Here is a 23,831-nt window from a genome sequence, read left to right as displayed (position 1 = left end):
AAGAATGGAAAGAATAGATAATCACCACAAAACTGGGTAAGAAGAAAAATTCCTGAAGGATGAGTGTGAACTAGCATGACAGTTTAGAATCCCTAAACACTTGAATCACAAGAGAAATCCCTACCTGCTTTCCATTCCTTTCTATTGACCTCTGCTGGTGCCCATGAGAAAGGTTGGAAGCAGGACAGTAGACCTAAGAGATCCTTTCTCTTGGTGGTACAGCCCTGCAGCCCCTGCCAAGGTTTGAAGTTGCAACAGGAGTACCCATTCATATGCCAGGCCCTGTATGAGGACAAGACAGTGGTTGTCTGCCCCTGGGGGAGCCGCAAGAGACACACTGGTGCCCGGGGTTCATCTCGGATATAAAACAGGGGCCCACTGATGCTGGGTGAGGGACAGAAAACACTGTTGAGCCCAAGAACCCTCACCAATTTAAAGCAGACTTCAATTGCTTTGGGGTAAAAGCAGTAAACCTGCCTGTACCCTGAATCCAAAATTTAGTAGGAGGTTGTCAATGGACAACCTCTGGGGGAAGGGCTAAAATGCTGAAAAATCACCGCCCCATGAATTTGTCCATGTCAACAACAGGGTCAGTCAAGGTGAAAAAGGGCAGACTGGCTAGTTGGGAGACTGGGGAGAAATAATAGGGTATCATAATGGTTATTAGGATGGACAACGACGTCAGACAGACCTGGCTCAGGATCCAGGGTCCCTCATCTAATAGCTATGTGGCCGTGGGCATGTTACCCAAAGTAATAGAGCCTCAGTTTCCCTATGTAAAATAAGGAAGAGAGTACTAGTATATTCCCCAGAGAATTGTTGGAAAAATTAGAGTCATGTAAAACACTTGGCATAGTGCCTGGCACATGGAAAACAATCAAAAAGGGTAGCTGTTACTTTGATTGCAGCAGTTGTTGGAAAATGATAAAGAGCAGTTGTGTATTAGTCTGCTAGGGCTGCCCTAACAATATCATAGACTGGGTGGTTTTAATAGCAGAAATGTATTTTCTCACGATTCTGGAAGCTGGAACTCTGAGATCATGGTGCCAGCATAGTCCAGCTCTGGTGACACCTCTCTTCCCGATTTGCAGATTTCCACCTTATCCCTGCATCCTCACATGGCAGAGAGGGAGAAGGAGGGAGAGGGGAAGGGAGCTCACTCTGATGTCTCTTCTTATAAGGACATTAATCCCATCATGAGAGCCCCGTTCTCAGGACCTCATCTAAACTTAAGTATCTCCCAAAGGCCCCATCTCCAAATACCATCACATTAGGTGTTAGGGCTTCAACACACGAACTGGGCAGGGGTACAAATCATTCCATAAGAAGTTGCAAAGAGCACTTTCCCAGTTGTAGTGGAAATTAGCTGTTTTTACCTGACAATCATTTGGTTCCCCATTTTGTGTTAAAATCTGCTTGGTTTTCTTCCAGGAAGCCACCTACCCATTCTCAACTCATGTGATTCAGGTGGGGCTGACCCCTCTCCATCCCTGTCTTCAGGGTTAGGGACATGACCAAGGCCTGGCCAATCATCGTAGTCCATCTCCAGGCTGCCATGATCAGTTCAGAGAGAAATGCATGTTCACCAAGGCAGTCCAATGAGAGAAAGTCCTGGGACTTCTGATGTAACCACTGGGGAAAAGAAATTCTGTCTCCGAAGTTGCTAAGCCTGGAGTTGCCAACTATGAAAAGAGACCTGGCTGAGAAGAAAGCCTCTGTGTTCAAACAAAGGAGCAGCTGGGAGATGAAGACGGAGTCCTGAAGGCATCGTTTGAATGATGGGCCATCAAATAATTCAGCTGAATTAATCTATTTACAATATCTAATGAACCCAAACATTTTCTCTCAAATCAACTTACTGTTTAACCAAATTCAATCTTTACTGTGTTAAAACTGCACACAAAAGAGATCTTTATAACCTTGAATTAGGCAGAGTTCTTAGATACAACATTCAAAGTATGAGCTATAAAATTAAAAAATGAGAAACTGGACTTCATCAAAATTTTACAATATTGTTCTACAAAAAATACTGTTAAGAGAATGAAAAGGCAAGCCATGGACTGGAAGAAAATATTTGTAAATCACATATCTGACAAAGGATTTATATCCAGAATATATAAAGAAAATTTCAAAACTCAATAAAAAGGAAAGAAAAATAATTTAATGGGGAAAATATTTGAACAGACACGTCACCAAAGAAAGTCTACAAACAGCATATAAGTACATGAGAAGATGCTCAACATTATTAGTCATTACAGAAATGCATATTCAAATCACAAGGAGACACCACTACACTCCTATTAAAATGGCTTTTTTAAAAACTGACAATAGCCCTGACCAGGGTAGCTCAGTTGCCGGGGCATCATCCCACAAGGCAAAGGGTAGCCAGTTCCATTCCTAGTCCGGACACATGCCTGGGTTGTGCGTTGGGTCACTGGTCGGGGCACGTGTGAGAGGCAGCCAACCTATGTTTCTCTTTCACATTGATGTTTCTCTCCCTTTTTCCCTCCCTTCCTCTCTCTCTAAAAATAAATAAATAAAATATTTTTTTTAAATTGACAATAATAAGTGCTATGAGAATTGGGACCAAGTGGTACTCTCTTAATACTGCAGGTGGCAATGCAACATGGTACAGCCACTGGGGTGGATTGAACTTCAGCATGTGACCTTATTTGGAACAAAGGTTTTTGCAGATATAATTAATTAAGATGAAGGTATAATTAATTAAGATGAAGGCATAATTGATTAGGATGGACCCTAAATCCAGTGACTGATGTCCTTAAAAGAAGAGGAGTGGACACAGAGAATCACATAAGAGAAGACCATTGAAGATTGAGACAGAGATTGAAGTGTTGCAGCTGCAAGCCAAGGAGTGCCAGGGAATTCCAGGAGCCACCAAAGCAAGGAAGAGGCTAACAAGGGTCCTCCTCTAGGGTCTTCTTCAGAGGGAGCGTGTCCCTGCCAGCGCCTTGATTTCGGACTTGTAGCCTCCAGAACTTTGAGAGAATAGGTTTCTGTTGTTTTAAACCATCATGTTTGTGGGAATTTGTTACAGCTGTTCTAAGGGATGGAAAAACAGTTTGTCAGTTTCTCAGTAAGTTAAACCTGCATTCATCATGTAACTCAGGAATCCCATTCCTAGACATCTACCCAGGAGAAGTGAAAACTTAACGTTCACACAAATACCTTTAGGTGAATGGTTTATAACAGCTTTATTTGTAATTGCCAAAAACTGGAAAGAACCCAAATGTCTTTCAAGTGGTGAAGGGATAAACAAACTGTGGCACATTCATATTATGGTATACTACTCAGGAATAAGAGGAACTAACTATTAGCCAATGTAAGAACATGTATGAATCGCAAATGCCTTCTGCTAAGTGAAAAAAAGCCACATTCAAACGGCTATGCACTGTGTGATTCTATTTATATGACATTCTAGAAAAGGCAAAACTATAGGGACAGAGAACAAATTTCTGGTTACCAGGGACTGGGGGTGAGGAAAGGAGGAGGGAATTTTGCAAGGTGCTGGAACTGTCCTCTGTTTTGAGTGTGGCAGTGGTTATACAACTACATGCATTTGTCAAAACTCATAGAAGTATACAGCAAAGAGTAAATTGTACTCAACGTAAATTATAAAAAACTAGATAGATGATAGGCTGGTAGACAGGATCTGACTCAAAGATGTAGAAACAGCTTGTCAACATAACACGTATCATGTATTTGCTTTTAATGTCATGCTCACTTACAATGGCAAAATCTTCATTTGTGTATTTGCATTGGTACATTTAAGAAGGTTAAGATTTCTTTCTACAACAATGTAGTTCAAAATACATTATTGAGTGTCACCCATACTCCGTAGCTTCCTGTCCAGTGAAGGAGGCTGACAAGAGCTTATAGTATTGACAGTGTAAAGGGCTTCAACAGGAACCACTTGAGAGCTGTTGTGATAATAAATCAGATTTGTGTGATTTCCTCAAAATAGAAAATAACCTCAAAACATCCATCTGAAAAAATAAGATCACAAAAAGAGGAAGGCAGAGGAGGATGCAAAACTGTCTGCGCAGTCACGAACCTTAGAAAAATCAAGTACTAAATGTGAAAGGAAAAAATGGGTTTCAGTATATCTCTTACCATGTTGGCCTGATCATGGGTTACCAGTACAAGTAGATTTCTGATCTTTTACTTAAAGAAAGCAATGTTAACAAGCCCCATTGGTCCCTAATCTTTGACAGAGGCGGTAATATATAATTCTTAAGAAAGTAGTTTCTAGAATTAGATAACCTTAGATTAATCCTAGATCTACTACCAGATTGGTAACCTTGGTCATATCACCTAACCTGTAAAATGTGGATATTAATATCTATATTACAGAGTTGCCACATGAATTATATAACATAATGTATGCGAAGGCCATAGTATGATGGCCTTCATAGATGAAAAGTCATATCCCCGAATATAAAAAGTCCAAATAAATCCATAAAAAAGGACTAACACATGAAAGACAATATGCTAAAGAAGAAAAAGAAATAAAGCATTGTGTATAAAATAATTCAATTTCTTAATATTAAAAAATTAAACAAAATTATATCATTCTCCTCCTATACAATTAAGAAAGATTAGAAAGCAGTGCTCCCTGTTAGTAAAGATATGGTGAAATGGGCCTTGTTCTCTACAAATATAAATTAATAGAATTATCCCGGGAAATAATTTCACACTATATATCAAATGTTCACCCCTTTGGCTCAATGAATAATTTTCTGTAAGTATACTCTAGGAGAAATTAAAGTGAAATAGAGGTAAACTGTACTCATTTTAGAAAATTTGGTAACACAAAACAATATTATACAACCCAACAATAAGAGAATTAAGAAACTATGGAATCATGACATAAGAATACATTATACAACCACTGAAATGATATTTACAAAGGAAAACATTTAAACTGCATGTTCAGAATAATCTCAATTATGATAAAACATAGGAAGTGAATTGGGAATATCCAGCTAGATAAAGAATGCACATACCACTTGACTCACAATTCCATTTCTAGAAACTTGTCCTAGATATGCTAGAACAGGAGTGACTCGCTACAGAAATATAAGATATTTCTGTAGCATTGTTTGTAATAGCAAAAGGCTGCAAACAACATAAATGTACATCAAATTAGATAGAATTCAGACATAAAATGAAATTCGATCCAGCCATCCCCCTTCCTCCCAAAAAAGAAAAGCTCTTTTTATACTGATATGGGACAGTCTTCAAGATCTATTGCCATGTGAAAAAATACAAGATATAGAAAAGAATGTATAACACGCCATGATTTGTATTGGGACAGAGGAGGAGGAGGCCCTTACAAGTGTGCTTGGATTGCATAGCCCCTGCCGGAAGGCCACCCACGAAATCACTAAGAGATTGCCTCTGCTAGTAGATTAGGTGGCCAGGGGCAGGGAGAGAAGGATGAGAAGGACACTTACCTTTTATTATATTACTTTTTGTATTATTTACATTTGTAACCATTTTTTATCTGTTCGAAAATAATTTTAAGATGAAAAGTGTCAAAATTTAAAATTATTAGTTGTACAGGGTGGGACAAAAGTAGGTTTACAGTGGTGAATACATGAAACATAGTTTATTTTCCCCTAATTATTTATTAATGTATTATTATTTTCCACATGGCAACTAAACCTACTTTTGCCCACCCTGTGTGAACATGCAGGGAAGAACAACGAAAGGAGATGTCTGAAAGTTTGCATTGACTTTAACCCCTGAATGGTGGGATTATGAGTGGTTGCTGTTTTCTTCTATATACCTTCTTTAGTTTGCAAATATTTCATTTTGAGAATGTACGACTTTAATAACAAAGAAAAATTAACATAATTTTAGATGGATAGATAGATAATAGATAAATAGATTAAAAAGACCAGATTTTGGCCCTGACTAGTGTGGCTCATGTGGTTGGTTGAGTGTTGTCCTGCAAAGCAGAAGGTTGCCTGGTTCAACTCCCAGTCAGGGCATGTGCCTGAGTGGCTGGCTCAGTCCCCAGTCTGGGCACATACAAGAAGCTACCTATTGATTGATGTTTCTCTCTCACATAGATGTTTCTCCCTCTCTCTCTCCCTCCCTTCCCCTCTCTCTAAAAATAAATAAAATAAATCTTAAAAAGAGACCAGGTTTTGGTGTAGTACACTGAAGCCTATTCAATCCTTATATAACGGAAATAGCCCTTATCTACAAGGGAGAATACAAACTGTCATAATTTTAGTAATAAAACCAGAAAACAAAGTTGATTTAAAACCACCTTCAGATGACGGTAGAAGGGGTCTTTGAAGATTGCCAGGCATTTCTGAGCACTTCCCCTAATTTTTCCTTTAAGAATTATAATTTTCCCTTTCCTAAAAGATGCATTTTGTTGACCCAATTTGACTCTCTTCAACTCTACCTGAAGGATTTTTGGCCTCAAATAAGATAAAAGAAAGAGAAGGATGAGAAAAGTAAGTAAGGGAGGGGCTGGAGGAGGAAGGAAAAGACCCAACCAACCACACACCCTCTGAGGTGGAGTCACCTGGATGGAAGCAGGGCTGGGGGCCGATGCACAGCACCAATGAGAAAGGAAGGAAGTGGGTGAGGAAGAGGTGACAGTTCTGGGTGTGGGATTCTAGATAATGTCATGAGTTAAGAATGACGTCAAGTGAGCTGTCATTCAAACCACCCAAAGCTGGGCATGAAGTGGGTACATGAGTCCCATGAGGCAAATAGAGGGCACTGGTGGAGAAATCCTATAATCAGCGTTGCCTTAGTTGGTTATTTAGAACTTTGGAATGCCCATGTGTTAGTAAATATTTTACTGTAGATTATTTGGTTAAGAGCTTTTGTAAAGAATAACTCAAGAACTGAAACAGTATTGTTATATAGCAAGCAAATCATAAATATTCTTGTAATAAAACTAGGTTTGTCTTGAAATATTAGAAATTCAAAGGATGTTTTCTCTGGTCTCCAAATTTATGTTACTTTGTCTTAGCCAAATTTATATCCCCAGTGGCTCTCATAGTGCCTGGCACATAGTAGGTATTCAATAGATGTTTGCTGAATTAATGGTTAAATTAATTTACTAATTTGACAGAAGAGTTGTAATCAACACTAGTGTTCACTTAAATACTCTATTATTAGATGCACAGCCTGGGGAGTACTAGAAATGCTTTACCTTAGAACACTTCCATAGGGCGGGCCATCATTAGCTCTGACAGAGGCTGAACCCGGATTCAACCTTAGAGCTGATTGCAAGTGTAAGAAGCAGCCCACCTCAGGAAGTTGAGACCAGGGGGCCAGTGAAATGGGAGTTTCCCTGCACCCCCTCAACTCTTCAAATGCATAACCACTGACATTTAAGAGATTATTGTATTGTTTAGCAAGATATAGTCTGTCTGGACCATATCTTGCTAAAGAATACAAAAGTCCAGCTATTGTTAATATAACAAGAACAGTTTGCACAAGGTCAATGTAACCTGGCAGCCAGGGAGAGTGGACTGGAATGCGCATGTGTGAACAATGACAACTTCATTGTAGTAGTCAGTGGGGGCAGTAGACGCCGTTGAATGAGCATGTGTACTGTGTGGTCATCGCATTCATAATGACTGAGTAGAGCAATGTACCTGCATCAAATTTTGCATTAAGCTTGAACATTCCTCTGTGGAAATTATTCAGATGGTTCAGAAGGCCGCAACTATGAGAAACTGGTGATTGACAGCTTCGTCATGACAACACACCTGCTCATGCATCGTGTCTCATGCAGAGTTTTTTAGTGAAACATCAAATCACCCCAGTGACTCAGCCCCCTTACAGCCTAGACTTCCAGCTTTTCCCCAAACTAAAGTCACTTTTGAAAGATAAGAGATTTCAGACCATCAATGAGATTCAGGAAAATACAACAGGGCAACTGATGGCAATTGGGAGAACTGTGTGAGGTCCCAAAGTGCCTACTTTGAAGGGGCCTGAGGAGTCATTGTTCTATGTACAATATTTCTTGTATCTTGTATCTTCTTCAATAAATGTCTCTTATTTTTCATATTACATGGCTGGATACCTTCTGGACAGACCTCATAGAGCAGAAAATCATAGCATCTCAGTGTTAAATGCAACATTAAAGATGACACAGTCGAAGCCCCTCATTTTATGATGAAGAGACAGACTTAGAGAGGGTAGGTGACATATCCAAAGTCACACTGCTACTTAACAGCAAATCCAGGAGTCAAAGCCAGGCCATCTTTTCATGGCATCTTCATAACTATGAACTGCAAGTAACAGGAACATAAAAGTGGAGTAGGTTGCAAACCAAATTCCCAAAACTACTGCTTAAAAATACTATAACTACACAGGGATCTTATGTCCTGAGTTAAATTAAATTTGAGATTCTTTTTTGACTCCTTACTTAGCTTTCTTATCATGAACAACAATGTATAAAAGATACATTATGGAATGTGGTCTACAGAATAATTTTTAAAATTTAACCCCCAAATGGAAAAAAATAGATATTCTCCTAGTTACTGATATTCCTAGCTCTCCTAATATGCAAGAGGTTGTAGCCTTTCGTTTCTTAATGAAGCTCTTGGTCTTTCTGCCTGCTTTCCTTTGGTGTATCTAGGAGTCTTGGAATTATATATGGATTATGTCTTTTGAGAAATAAGTGTTTGGTTATAATATGTGAAAACATTAGTGTTTTTATTTTTTTATCTATTTTTAATCCTCATCTGAAGATATGTTTATTGATTTAGAGAAAGAGAAGGGAGAGAAAGAAAGAGAGAGAGAAACACTGATAAGAGAATCATTGATGTGAGAAACAGTGATCTGTTGCCTCCCATATTTGCCCTAATCTGGAATCGTCTGGGGATCGAACCTGCAGCCTAGGTGTGTGCCCTGACCAAGGCTTGAACCTGCAACCATTTTGGTATATGGGATGATGCTCCAACCAACTGAGACACCTGGCCAGGGCATTGTTGTTTTTAGATGCTTGGAAATTTTGTAGTATAGTTTTTATGTTCAGATGGATTATTTAAAGTAGAAATTCACACAATGAACTATTACACAGCAGCTGAAATGAATAAACAACATCACATAATACCATGAATGTGTTTCACCAACAAAAAAGTAAACTGAAGAGGCCAGAGACCAAAGAGGGCATACCATATGATTCTATTTAGATAAAGTACGAAAACCAGCAAATGAATCTGTGCTGTTTGGAGTGAGGGTAGTGCTTTCCCTTGGGAAGGCAATGGCGGCAGGGGCCTGGGGTGGGGGTGGGAGACTAAGAGGCTTTTAGGGGTCCAGTAGTTCAATGCCATCATATGGATTCCAGTTAAATGGTATATCCATTTTGTGAGTCGCACACCTATAATTTGTGAACTCTTTTGTATGTAAGTTATACTGTAGTAAGTTTCCTTAAAAATTAAATTGACATTTTAAAAACAATTTTGTTAAAAAATACGTATTTTGTAACCATAATACTTTGAAAAGTAAAATACTATCCAAATGTAAATATATTTTAGTGTTCCATTCCCAGACAAGATGGATAATGCTAAATAATGGCTAAGATTCAGAAAAATATATTCCAGAAATCACAGGTTTAAATTGCCTGGCTATCCTCAGCATTGTATTTTTCTTATTGCCTGAAATAACATCTACACAAGGGGCAGCTGCTTCAGGCAGAATGGTATTTAGAGGATTTTAAAAACCTTCACGAGATCAGGTAATTGCTTGGTGAAGCCAAAAATTTTACCTTCAAGTAACTAATCAACAGCTTCATATGTCGAAGCTGTCTCACTCCCTTCCATCTACGTATCATCAAGTCAACATATGGGAGGCAGGTGTCTAAAAAACTACTTCCTCTGGACATCTGCACCTGCACCCAGGAGCCATTTTTTAAACATGTATTGAATTAGTCTGGTCTCATTTACAATGAATGGAAAGCCTGTAGATTCCACGATTCAGATTCAGATTCCATGAGCTGCTAAGGAAAGCTAAAACTTTGAACCAGAGTGTGAAGCAAACATATTTTATGCTCCATCTACTTTTGTGTCTTCGCAATTCGTGAGATACTTCCAGAAATCATTTAAAATTATTTGGATTTCCTGCTTCCATTTGCTCAATGGATGATGCTGATAAAAATAGTGGTAATAACAGGCTACCCTAGATAGCATCATTTTTCAGAAAACTAAGTAAATAAGACTCTTGATCGAAATTGAGAAGTGTGGATTGGAAATGGAATGAAATTGCCAAATCTGAAAGGAAAGATGGCCAATATAAACCCACAGAAGCACTTCCTCTTAAAATTCATGTCAGTACAAAGAGGGGGAGGAACATGTTTTAGTGGTTGTAGGCTTAAGTAGACCTAAACATGTCCTGGCCACACCCATGCCCAAGCCCAGCAAAGACTCCCTGTTCTGCGTTTGCAACCCCTTTTGTACCTTCTGCTGTGCTCCTTGGGGCCATCCAGGGAAGCTGTGTTTCTGGTGGCCACGAAATAGGAAATAGAATGACAATGTAAGGCTGAAAGAGGGAGGGAAATGTCTCTCCTCTATGCTGGGGAGGGCACATGGTTTTCACTTTCATTCTGCAGCACAGTATTTATTAAAAGTTTACTGCTTGCCAAAGGCAGTGCTAGATGCCAGGAACACCAGCGTAAGCCATTGCGCGGCTGAATGTTCATAGGCCCTGTGGAACATGCATCAGTGGGTCAGACGAAGAAAAAATATACTAGTTTATAAAATAGAAACACCAAATAACATGGACCAGAGGCAGTCTTTTCTTTTTTAACACTTTGAAAGATATAAAGCATATTTTATAATGCTCATTTCCCCAGAAAACTGGAAATAATGCAGTCAGTTTATTAGTTTCCTAAGGTAGTAGATTAAAGTGCTGCATACACAGAAATTGAATATCCCCTATATTATATCATAATCCCTTCCAGATTTAATGCTAGACTTGAATTTAGGGGAAAAAAATTGCATAAACTGAACAAAAGCCCTCAACTTTCTTCTCATAGCTAGAATTAGACCTGACTTGATACCGTCCCAAGTAGAGTAATTGATGTCTTGGGCTTAATTTCTCAGTGACAGTTTCCTTATCTGGAAAATGAGGCTGATGACAGTATCTACCTCCTAGGGTTATAATGAGAATTAAGTGATATAAAGTATGTGAAGGATTTACATAAAATTTAATATATATTAGGTACTCAATATATGTTCACTCATTCATTCATTTAACACATCCTAATGGAGCACCTATTATGTGTCAGGCTGGAGAAATATACAGCAATGCACATAACAGACAAAAATCCCTACCCTCATGGCATTAACATTTCAATGAGGAGAAATAAGTAATAAATAAGTAAAAATAGTATATCCAGTTGTTATAAGGGGGACAGAGAAAAGTAAGTTGTGGGAGGGAAATAGAGAGAAAGGACTGTGATTTTAAATAGGACGGCTAGGGAAGGCCATGGCTGAGGGAAGTAAGGAAGCCAGCAGGGAGACCAGCTGGGGGAAGAAAATTTCAGATAGAAGGAACTGCAAATGCACACGCAAGAGATCTGTGTGAATAAAGGAGGAGGGGAGCTGTCCATAATCTGCTCTTCCAATTCTGAAACGCAAAAACCTCGAAAGATTCTAGTCACATTTATTCTCTGCCCTCTTTCACCTCCAGGTCTACGAACACGACCAGCCCTCTCCCCAGAATAGCATTCCAGTTCCTTTCTCTGCAGGAAGGGCCTCTGGGAAGCCCTGCCAGAGCCAGCTGTGCCTGCACCTTACAGCAGCATCTCCGGTCAGCTCCGCTATACTCCGCTGCTCCCAAGGGCCTGACCCCTAAGCAGACAAGTGTTATTGTTACTCTTCCATTAGTATTGTCGCTGCCCTTGGAGGGCTGGGGGCAGTGTATTAGGACTCCAACAACCTCTCCCTCAAACTTAGAACTTCTACCTGAAAGCTGAATGTTTCTATGTATCTGAAGAAAAGCTTTCTGAATTGTGCTGTCTGAAGAGTTCAAACTACTCATTTTCTATTTTTCATGGGGAAATAAACTGAATGAGGAAAAGAAATCCCAAGATGGGGAGAGGGGAGGAGAAGGGAGATGAATAAAAAGAAGTGGAGAGGTGAGGAAGGATAAAGAGCATAATTCAACTACAAAAGAAAAACATAAACAAGATTCATGGAGACTGACTTGATTGGCATTTCTCCTCCAGCAAGTGACTGTGAATGGGGGCAGGGGTACCTTTAGCCCTTTAACCCTTTCTTGTAGTAGTGTTTAGAAAGTGATGAGATTTTTTTTTAAATATTTAAGGTTTTTGAATGTTCCCAAACTCCCCTTCCAAATTAGAAAAGACTCTAATGGTTAAAAAATAGGCTTAAAAATTTTTTCAAAGTGAGCAGCTGTCTTATTGGCTTTCACCTGGAAAATTGCTTGAAATTGGCAGTGACTTTTTTCTTTTTTCTTTTTAAAGTAGCTACACAGGATAGGGATCAGCCACCTTGAAAACTTTGTGGTGACCGCCGGATACTCCAAAGTCAAGATTCTCTGCAGACAGGAAATGCCTTTGCCAGCTCCAAGGTCTCCTCCCCACAGTCCTCTCTATTGTCTGGAGAGATTTGTGTACATCTGACTGAGGAGGTTTCCCCGTCTGCCACTGGGAATCAAAAAGCTGCCTCAAATGAAGAGTCAGTGGGGGCTTTCTAGCTTTTCTGGTGAACACTTGGTGCTGACGGTGTGCCAGGTATTGGTACCTCCTCTCAGTTGAGTCGCCCACCTCTCTAAGGAACTGAGGTACTGAAATGAGACTGAGAACTCATGTTTCCCAAGGTCCACAACCAGCAAGAGAGGTGTAGGGAGACTGCTTTACTTTATTTCCAGCCCTGCTCTCATCCACAAAGGCGTCATTCCTGAGGTAGGGTTTCCCCACAGCCCCATCTGAAGGGGTAGCTCCTGTTCTGTTTTTTGGTGAGTGGGAGGAATCTCCAAAGTGCTTCTCATCTGAATTCAACAATACCAAAAAATGTATCAGGGGACAAAATTAGATTAGACAAGTACAGAGTCCAGCTGGAATATCATGAAAGCCAAAGGAATGAAAAGTAACTGTTACGATTATTTTTATTTACCCTAGTTGGGTAGCTCAGTGGGTTAGAGCGTCACCCCCATTGTGCCAAGGTTGTGCTAAGGTTGTGGGTTGGATCCACAGTCAAAGCACATATGAGAATTAACCAATGAATGTATAAGTAAGTGGAATAACAAATCAATGTTTCTCTCTCTCTCTAAAATCAATTTTTAAAAGTCTTTTTTAAAAAGTGCTATTTTAAAAAAGATTTTTTTTTTTTTACTACAAGATACCAAACTCCTAGCCTAAGATTTAGAAGCATATTAGGTGATTGCTTGGTTTTCCACATTCTGTCCCATGATGTCAGTAGTCACATAGATATCACCTCCAATCACAGATTTAAAGGATCATTATTAGATTTTAAAGAAAAATCAGAAAGGTGAGCTTTTGAGTTTGTGTCATCCTCTACAAGGCAGCAAAGCTGGAATGGAAATTTTGGTAAGTGCAGTCTGTCCCCAGCAAAATGCATTTGCCCCCAAGTCCAAATACATTTTCTTGAATCCCTGTCCTGTCCTCATTAACTAAAATGAATATTCACATCAATGAAACCACACTCACACACACAAAAAAAATAGGGTTGTCAGAAGTATTGAAAGAGAATACTTTCACTATCAGAGATGGTTTCCTCTTTTCCCACAAGATGTCTTATCAGCTTTCACCCTGAGAAAACCATAAAAACTAAGAAAAGGAAACCTTATACAATAGCTCTCTAAATAAAATACTACACAACAGGCTAGTCATCTCTAAAAATTATGTTGTTTAAAGAGTCAAAGTACATCATCTAACAAAATCAATATCCTATTAAGTTAGAAAGGGTTCTAAATATCAAAGACCAACGAACTGAATAACTTAAAATATAAGTACATGACCCAGGGGATTAATCACACACTGTCATGGTGAAATTAGGGCAATTCTTCCAATCATTAACGTTTTGCTTACAAAAATGTGCTTTTCTGTTTGTCTTTCTGCTAAATGATAACCATTTTCAAGTTGAATCTCCTGATAAAAAGAGTTAAAAACAAGACAGGAGTTGTGCTATAAAGGTCATACATGCTGCTTCAACATGAAATAGCCAAAAGACAAACAAATGAAAAATGCCTGGATTGTAGCAAGAATTTGTAAATATTCATTGGCAATCTGCAACAGGGCACTTTAGAAAACAGTTAATGCCAACCTGTGTCCTGAGAACACTGTACTTCCTTCCGTTAACACACTCTTCATTCTTAAGGACATGTTTAGATTCAGAATACGAGCAACTTGAAGAGAGTTAGGAATATCTTGAAATTGGAAAACCTGGTTTCAGGGATTGTCTACTTTAAAATAAGTTTTCACCCCTCAACTTTTCTGGTGTCCATTAACACATAAGCCTGTATTTTTCTGCTTGATAGTCATGATACAGTTATTCCCAAGAATAAACATTAACCAGAGGTTATCTCCAGGAGCAAAACACACACACACTGATTTCAGGATTGCTTTAATTCAATATTAGGCCCACAAGCCTCCCATTCTCTCAAACTCTGATACAGACAGTCCCATTTTCAAAGGAGACTGATTACGACCTTTGAAACACTGATGTAACCTGTCAGGCAGGGTCAGGGAGCTCGGAGGCTGTAGCTGATGGGAAAGAAGACCCTCCCACTGGATGTCTCCCTTGGGCTCCAACATTGAGCAGATAGGAAGAATAGGAAAAACAATAAAGAGCTTGAACTGAGTTGGGAATTTGGGGGCTGGAAGGGGCCATATAAATCAACTAAACCATGTTCATTCTACAGATGATAGAATGAGGCCAAGAACTAAAATTTCAACTCAAATCTGTAAGTTTCCAGGCCTATGCACACCTCTCTGCCTAAGAACCCAATACTAGTCTAAATTCACATGCTATTCCAAGGAGGCAGGATGTGACAACCCACTATGAGCAATGACTTTTTCATTCTGTCTTCACCTGAGGGCGCATGTCTGGGGAGCCACAGCACTGATCAGCCACTTTCACAGGACCTCTGCCCGGAGGCACCCAGCTCCACAACACCTGGGGGCCTCCGTGGAGGCACAGGTTAGAGGAGATTTCTGGGCGTCTCCCCTTACAGGTGTCATCATTTTACTGGCTGTCAGGGACCTGATGGCTCAGCTAAGCAAGCGGCTAGATGCAGAATAGCAACACCTGGGCCAGTCAGACACTTCAGCCCACCTCAGTCGCACATCCACCCTCAACACTTTCATTTTTCCTCATAACACCACTTTCTGACCTGCTCTCTCTGTCGACCATCAAACTCTGGCTCCCACCACCTTGGATTGGCCCAGCTTCCCTCTTCCTCCCTCTGCGCAAGTGAGGGAGGCGAGAGGGGGGAATTCCAGCCCGCTTAGGACAGTGGTTCTCAGAGCTTGGTCCCAGCAACTTTGAAACCACCTGAGCACTTGTTAGAAATGCAGATTCCCTGTCCCACTCGAGCCCTACCAAATCCGAAGCTCTGGGGCTCCGACTGGGGCTGGAGTTGGGGCTGTGGCCAGGGACTGGCCGGGCAAGGAGTTACAGCCAGCTCCGCAGGTGCATTTGAAGCTCCCTGAAGCGTGAGAACTGCTGTCTTAGCACGAACTACCTCCCGCTCCTCCCGCTCCTCCCGGCCAGGCCACCCGCCCCCCATCCCTGTAAGCAAACCCCCTAACCCCAGCTCCGCCGCCAGGGGATGACGCAGTGTTGACTCAAGCTGGTCAAGGACAGCGCCCGGGCCAGCCCAGCGGCCGATGTGAATCGATGGGACTCAAGCAGCCGTGTTTCCGCAGCTCTTCCCACCGCCGCCTGGCGCGCCAGGTCTCTCCTCCGACACGCTGGACTCCAGGTCTACGGGCGAGCGAGCCTTCCCCGCAGCCCCAGATGCACACACGCCCGGCGCATGGGAAACACCCAGGAGAAGGCCCAAACCTACCTTCCAGGTGCCCACCGCTGGCCGCTGCACCGAACCACGCTCGCGGGTGTTCCCGGCTGCAGGAGCCCCAACGAGACGCACCACCTGAGGCTCCAGCGCTGGTGGGTCGGTGCCCAGCACCACGCAGGCACCAAGAGGCAGGTATAAAAAGAGGTGTGGGTTTGTTCTAATCAAAGAACGAGAGGTCTGACAAAGTCAGTCGGCCCACCGACAGATTTATTTTATAGGCAGTTTACGCATTTAAAAAACAAAACACTATTTCAGCAACTTTTTTTACAATGAACAATTACATATATATACATTATAAACATTTTGATATAAAACACAATATCCACAATCTACTTACATTTAATTAACTTGCTATCTCCAGGTTAATTTTAGTCAGTTTCTCTGCTTGAATTGGGCAGCACTATCCTTAACACCTTAGTCAAACAGGTACTAAGTGATAGCACAAAAAACAAGCATTTTTAAAATTATCAATTATATCTAACACAAGGCACACACTCACCCTGGAGAGGAGCTCTTATCTGCTTTATGGATTTAAGGCAGCAGTATAAGAACATAATACAAAAGTAAAGAACATTTCCTTTTAAAATATTCCAGGACTGAAATGTGGGCTCCCTTTCAAAGGCATACCTCTGGATTTGGGGTACCTTTTGGTCTTCCATTAAGTGAATAAAGATTATAAAAGAGTTATCCAAGAAGAGCCTATTAAAATCTTTAAAGTTATAATTTAAAAATTTAACCAAAAAGTTCAAAATTACTTTTTATAAATAGAAAAAAAAAGTTTACTTTTTAAAAAAGGGGGTAAGTTTAATCAGTGAAAAATCTCCATATCGTACAACCTAAAATCAATATATAAACTATTCCTTAAGTCAAAATTAAGGTTTCAATGTGTTTGTTATTTAGCCAGTGCATCCAATATTTTAGGTTTCCAGAACAGCAGAAAATTGATTCCCTTTTTGATATAGTTTTCCAGGTGTATACAGACATTTTTCTGTTGCAAATATTACTTCCAGTCCAGTTTTCTGAATGTGCCAATGTCAATGGTCATCATCCAGCATTAAAGTAGCTTTTATCGCCCTCAATGTCCACTTCCTGATCAGAATCCTCTGAAATCTCTGATTCAAGGTCCTCCTGGGAGGCAGGGGAAGGCGAACACCGAGAGCTATCCAAAGCACCTTTATTCTGCTCACTGGGCAGGTCTTGCCTCTGATCACAGGGATCGTCCAAACTTTCCAGTTCTTCTTTTTTATTACTTTGAGGGTTCTCCTTAATGAAGAGGATGAAAATGGATATTGCTAAGATCATGAAATACGGAGGAGGAGGTGAGACCTAAATCAAAATGTCTTTTCACCCTCTACCATCCCTTTAAGTTTATCAATTGCTTTTAGCTATGATCTTTACATATATAATACATACTTTTTTCCCCTCCCTTTGGAAGAAAGTTCTTTTCATATCAGAGAAAGATTATACACTTGCCAAATAAGAACAACCAATTACAAATATAACTCTAATGTATTATGTCAAATGAACACTAATTTCAGCCCAAACCCAGGATATCAAGATTCTTAAGAGATTAGGAAGAAAAAGAAATCAGATCACTGAAGATACACATTATCATCATTCTTCAAATAGTGAGACCTTGCCAATTGAGTCTTCTAGACGTTATTTTAAATGGATGCTAAATAGTGATTAAGGATAAAGTTTCAAAATTGTTAGATTGAATCCTTGTCATCCATTTTCTGAAGTATGTTCACAAACATGCACACATACATATGTGTAACAGATTACAAAAGCACAGCAAATACATAAATGCAGAACTGGAAGAATGTTGCCAACTAGAAAGAGAAACAATTACAACTTACTTAAAATCTGGGGGAAATTTCTGGAAAATATTCTCTTATTACATAGGTATCTCTGTTTTTAAAGTCCCTGGTAAACTGCTGCCACACTTTTGACCAAGAAATAAATGTTAGTGAATTTTTAATCCTGTGTTTGTCTAAAATTGACATAAACACTACTTAGAAACATTATAAGGATTTTTTTAAGCAAGACTATAGAACAGATTCACCAGGCTTGCAACTATGTAGCAAATATATGTATAAGGGTCAGAAATTGAGAGGGAACCTGAACATTTGTAATCATGTCAGAATAATAAAGTTATGAGAATTTTATTTCCTGCTTCAAAGTGTTCTTTGTGACATTATCTCATTTTTAATGAAACGTTTTATGATCACTATATTTTAAAAAAGCACACTGCTTTCAATTTCCCCCTTTGTATTATTGTTTCAAAACTATCTTATTTACTAGAAACGATGCATACACAGGCAAATGAACAATTCATCAATTGTCAGATCACTTTGTAGAAGACATTCAGATTAGGACATCAAAAACAAATCCTTAGCCTTATGTTAATAGAGCCCCTTTAAAAACTGAATTAGCCTTTACTTTTGATCACCTATTGCATAACAAGGTCATTGGAAGAAAGACTGTTAGCAAGTTTAAGCTACTTTTCAAACAGGCTTGGATAGTCTCTTACATGTTTTTATATTCATTTTATGAGCCGGCATTACATAGAAAATAATTTTTAAACTTTTTGATATTTAATTCTTCTGAAAAACAGTGCAAACAAGACTTAAAGGTGTTTATTTCCTTATATTTACCCTTGAGCTCTGCCTGGTTTTATTATGGCTGTGTAAATAAAAGAAACAATTTTCTCCCAAAGATAACTGCTTAAGTCATTTACTGTCAATTACTTTATCTTTCCTGCGTTAATTAGATAAACAACATATGGGGTTTATAAAACAATTAGCCAGGAGTTTTACTAGCTGGTGTGTGAAAACCCAAGCATAATTGATATAGGAACTGCATTAGGTGCTTTTAGCATTACTGCCACCTGAGCAACTCATCCTGACTTTCAGCAAGACTATTTGCCTTTTTAATCAAGGTGAAGAGGTTAAATAGTCTCTCAAATGACTTTTGCATACAACCTATAACTGGCCTTGCTTTGAGATAACCTGATAAAAATATTTATTTCCATAGAAACAGAACCATGTCCATACCTGTTTTAGTCTTCGCCATTTAGCACGTCGATTCTGAAACCAGGTTTTGACCTACAGAAAAAAGAAAGAAAACTTGCCACCAGTCCAGAACCCTGAAGGACCTGGTGGGGAGGAAGCAGGTACCGGGTTGTAGAGCAGACCAGTGCATCAGAAGTTGGATAACAAGGCACAACAAGCAAGAGCGCACAGCGGCTCCAAGCCTCTCTTCCGCCCTGCAATGCCTGCCCCAGGAGCCTGTCCCAAGCCCCAGGCTCGCTCACCTGTCTCTCGCTAAGTTGCAACATCTTGGCCAGACGTTTCCTCTCAGGCGGGGAGAGGTATTTCTGGGTCTCAAACTTCTTCTCCAGCTCGATAGTCTGGTCGTTGGAAAACCTCACTTGGCCTCCTTTCCTTTTATGCAGGGGCCTCTGCAGGAAAGGGCTCCAGAGCAGCGGTTTGCCTGTGGGCAGCAAGAATGGTGTGGGGTGATTAGTGATGGCCCTGGAGCAGCCTGGCGACCCCAGACCTACCCAGCCCTGGGAGTGACAAAGCGGGTAAGGGGACTCTGGAGTACACCCAAGCAGATACATTCATATACGCTCACTAACCCATGGACTCAACAAACTGCCACCAATATTCACACATACCCAGAGACAGAGAAACAGCCAAGGTCACACACCTACACTGTATATGCACAGAGGCCACCTTGGACAATCACAGAAACATACATACAACCATCACACCTAGATACCAACATCACACCTAGATACCAACAAACAAATCCTTTGATCCCCAAAAGAACACCCATTATAGATTAAGCTTAAAATACCATGACCCTCTTTAACCAGTAGCTCTCAAATTTATCTACAACTTTTTGCATCCCTAGGTCTTCTCCCTTAGTGAACCGCACTTTCCAAATACCCTGTGTCTGTTGGGGAGGAGCGAGGCCGTTGCACTTATCAAAGGCGTTTGTGGCCAGCGGCCGATGGCGCGAGCCTAACCAGGGGACCACGGGCCAGGCTGCGCGGGAAGCCCTTGAGCCTGGCGCCCGCCTTAGGCTGAGCGCGGAGCTTCCAATCCTGGATTTAGGGCGCAGCGGCCTCCTCTGATTTCACACCCGGCCCGCGGGGGCGGCCAGTTAGCCACCCCGTGGGCTATGGCAACATTTCCGTCAATGTGTTTCCTGTTGGTCTATCTCGAAAAACCCTTTGCTTCCTCCTGCGCAGTCCCAGCAGTAACCCAAGGAAACCCAGGGCGCGCTGGGTGAAAACGTTCAACTTCAGGCCGGGCTGGCTGAGCGTTCCGCTCCGGCTCCAGCAGGAGGATAAAAGAGCCACTCCGGGCCGCAGCACCAAACCCTCGAGGCTGGAATCAACTATGTAATAACTTTTTTAAAAAGAGAACTAAAATATAATCCTCCACCCCCATCTCTCCAACAATTAAGAAAGTGAGGAACTAAGCTAGAGGCCGTACCACTGTAATGACATTAAATGTTAATTAATTAAAATGGTAGATACCTGCAGGGTCTCTGCAGACGCTGCCAATAACAAAGAGTAGATTTAAAACCCTGACGGCCCAAGGCAACGAGCCCCGTCTCCTTATTTACCCCGGGGCTTCAGATGCCAGAGGCGTCAAGGGCCACCTGGAGCGCGGATCACGGGTGCCTTAAGTCTGAGGCCGCGCACTGAGAAGACAAGCCCCGCCAACTCTATATGCCCACGGTGCCTGCGCCACCCCTCCTACTCCAAAGACGTGTCCGACAGTCCATCTGTCCATCGGTCTGTAGGCCTGCTCCTCGACACTTTGAAAGTTGGCACTTTTTTTTTTTTTTTCGAGATTTTGCTTACGTCAGGCTTCAGACTGGTGCAAAACAGCCTCAAAAAAAAAAAAAAAAAAAAGGAAGCAACTGGTTATTTTAGCTGCCATAAAGTCACATCCCACACAGAGGAAATGAACAATATCAGAAAAACGGATCCCGGCTATCAGAAGTCGAGTGTTTCCTGAATTTGTCTGTATTGAGGATGTCGATAAAATAATCAGCAGCGTGCACTACTCCGGGGGAAGGGTCTGCTTCACGCAGCCAGGAAAACACTTAACAGCTTCTGAAACCAGATTTACTCCTATCGAGAATTCAAGATTTCCTGTATGAACGGAAAGGGTCAGGCTCTTTCACTGCACAAGCTTGTTGAACCAGGTCCAGCCCCGTAACCACCCCGGCCCGGCAAATATCCCTGCCCGGCAGGGGCAGACCCGAGCGCCTTGGCACTCCCCTCCCCGTCCCTCCAGCTAAGGGGACCCCACCCAAGACGACACGCGCGCCCCAAAACTGCCTTCACTCGCCAGCCCGGCGGCAGCGTCCGAGGTCTCGCCGCGGCCCGCGCGCCCCGACGCCTGCAAGGTTCAGGAAAACCAATCTGAGTCATGGTGCGGTCATTCGGGCCGCGCGCCTCCGGTGCCCGCGTCTCCTGGCCTCGCGCGCGCACAAGAGCCGCTTTTCAATCGCTTTTGCCACAACTTTCTATTGCCTACCCCTCCGCCCCCGCCGCCTCTTGGGCGCAGCCACCTGCCGGGTGGCGCCTTCCTCGCCGCCGCCTCCGCTCGGCCCCGCCATGACCCCAGCCGCCTTACCCAGGGGGTCGTGGCGGAGTAAGGCGTGCGTGTAGTCGTTCACCGTCCGCGGAAAAGGGTACAGAGGGCCCCCGAAACCGCCGGGTCCGTAGGCGGCGGCCAGCGCGGCAGCGGAGTGGTGTGAGAAGGCGGGGTGGATCGGCGTGGGCTCGTACACCGGGGTCCGGTAGGAGGACACGAGGCTCGTGAAGGAGGAGTTGGGGGACGGCAGCGTGGGAGTGGGAGTGGGCGCGGCGGGCCCGCGGCCCAGGATGTCCTCGATGTAGAACGGCGTCGGGTGCGCGGGCTGCAGCAGCGGCGTGGGCGCGTACAGCGGCACCCCCACGGCGCCCGCAGCTGCCTGCCCCGGGTGCGGGTACTGCATGGTTCCGCTATGCTCCGGACCCTCGGAGAGCTGCCGGCCCGCGCCGCGGCGCTACATTTATCCGCGCTCCGCACTCCCGGCGATAGGCTCTGCTGGCCGCGGGGTGGGGCCGCGCTCTCTGGCCCCTTCCTGCTGCCGGGCCCTGCGGCCAATAGCGCGGAGCCCCGGGAGCCACCTCCCTCCCCCAACCTTGGCCCGCCCCCGCGGGCCGAGCTCCCCGCCCCCGGGACTCGCTGGCTCCCGGGCTCCGAGGATCCTGCGCCCCGGTTCCCAGCCGTCGTTCCTCAAAGTGCCGGCACCCTGGTCCGGGACGCCCTCGAAGAAAGCCCAAGACCGCATCCGTCACGGGAGACGAGAGGAAACAGCTTCCGGGAACGCGGACTCCAGCAGTCTTAGCCCAGCCGGGAGGCATTTTTGCCTAAACTCGCGGGCACTGATCCAGGCCCGAGCCCAGGGTGGCGGCATCCGGCCCCAGGCAAGGGGTAACTGGACGCGGGCCCGCCAAGGGTAGAGGCCACTGGCAGGGCCGTGCCTTCCCAGGCCTGATAGTAGCCTCTCTGGTCGGCCGCTCCCTGAAGTAGCGGTGGCACTGGCTATTGCCCGGGGCGTCTCCTGGGCTTTTAGCGGGAGAGTGCCCTGGGGTTCAGGGGCAGCTCCAAGGAGAGGGATCTACGCCCCTTAGCTGCGTCTCTCTGAAGTAAGGACGGCTAGACTTCAGGTGCTCAGGACTCATGACCACTCCAGCCCGTTTCATTTTGTGGGTCCCCGGACTCAGCCACTCTCCTGGGACTCTGGCAGAAACCCCTTGGGGCAGGAATCAAGCCTGAGTCCTGTGGCTCCAAGCAGAAACTGTGCATTCTCCGACCCAATGGGGGCTGCTCCCTGTCCCCTCTCCCAGGGTCCTAGGGGTCGCAGCTGCGTGCAGGCCCGCTTTTCCGTTTTGCACGTGTTTTCTATTGAAGCTGTGACGCTCCCCGGTGTGGCCTCGGCTCTATACAACTCCACTCGCCTTTGGGGCAAGGGGGCATTTTCTTGATTGACGCCCTCCTGCGGTCGTCACACCTCGCGGTGAGCAGTTTCAGCTAAGGTCCTCCGTTAATCCTAGAAATGAAAAGACTTCCCAGCTTTTTCTATTGAGATTTTTTTTTTTAAATTTATTTACATCTTGGAACTATTTCTCCAACTGCAGTGGGACCACTGTAGGAAGAAGTATGGACTGGACGCCAGATAGACCGAAATCGAGTGTCACTCCGCATATTTTTGTTGAATTACTGTGTGCCCACAGTGAACAAGACATATGTAGTTCCTGTCCTCATCGAGGCAGGAAACAAATTTTAATACAGTGATTTGTGTATGTGCCACAAAGAAGAAGTACAGAATGATCTAAATAAAACCTTGTAACAAGGGGGCATCAGCTAGTTGGGGAAGGGAGCATGTTAAGGAGGAGAAAGGGATCCCCCAGGAAGTGATGTTTGAAGAATGAGCCTGAAGAGGGACAAATAGTCCAAGTCCAGGGAATAACATGTGAGTGTTGCCAGTGCAACCTTGGCGGTCACCCTCCCTGAGCTTTTCTCATCTGAAACATTTAAAACTTAGCCTAAAAGTTCTTAATCTTTTTGGGGTAGGGTCATAAACATCTTTCAGAATCTGAGGACAGACAAGAGCTACAGGTATAAATAAACACATAGTACATAATACGCTATCATTGAAGTTAAAACATTAGAAGAGAGAGCCCTGGC

General features: G+C 42.9%; 1 protein-coding gene across 1 annotated transcript; it reads right to left on the bottom strand.

Annotated features, from left to right (window-relative positions):
- Positions 1 to 16,265: 16,265 nt before the first annotated feature.
- On the bottom strand, positions 16,266 to 22,149 carry HHEX (hematopoietically expressed homeobox). The gene is made up of 4 exons (XM_054572469.1): positions 21,729 to 22,149; positions 19,382 to 19,560; positions 19,122 to 19,172; positions 16,266 to 17,328 (listed from the first exon to the last, which is right to left on the bottom strand). The coding sequence occupies exons 1-4, from the start codon at positions 22,090 to 22,092 to the stop codon at positions 17,110 to 17,112; spliced, it is 813 nt and encodes a 270-aa protein (XP_054428444.1). The 5' UTR covers positions 22,093 to 22,149; the 3' UTR covers positions 16,266 to 17,109.
- Between the last annotated feature and the right edge of the window lie 1,682 nt (positions 22,150 to 23,831).

This window comes from Pteronotus mesoamericanus, unplaced genomic scaffold, assembly GCF_021234165.1.
Source record: "Pteronotus mesoamericanus isolate MK-2021 breed Mesoamerican mustached bat unplaced genomic scaffold, CSHL_Meso_final contig_24, whole genome shotgun sequence".
In the NCBI taxonomy this organism is placed as follows: Eukaryota; Metazoa; Chordata; class Mammalia; order Chiroptera; family Mormoopidae; genus Pteronotus; species Pteronotus mesoamericanus.
This window is presented reverse-complemented; position numbering and strand designations above follow the sequence as displayed.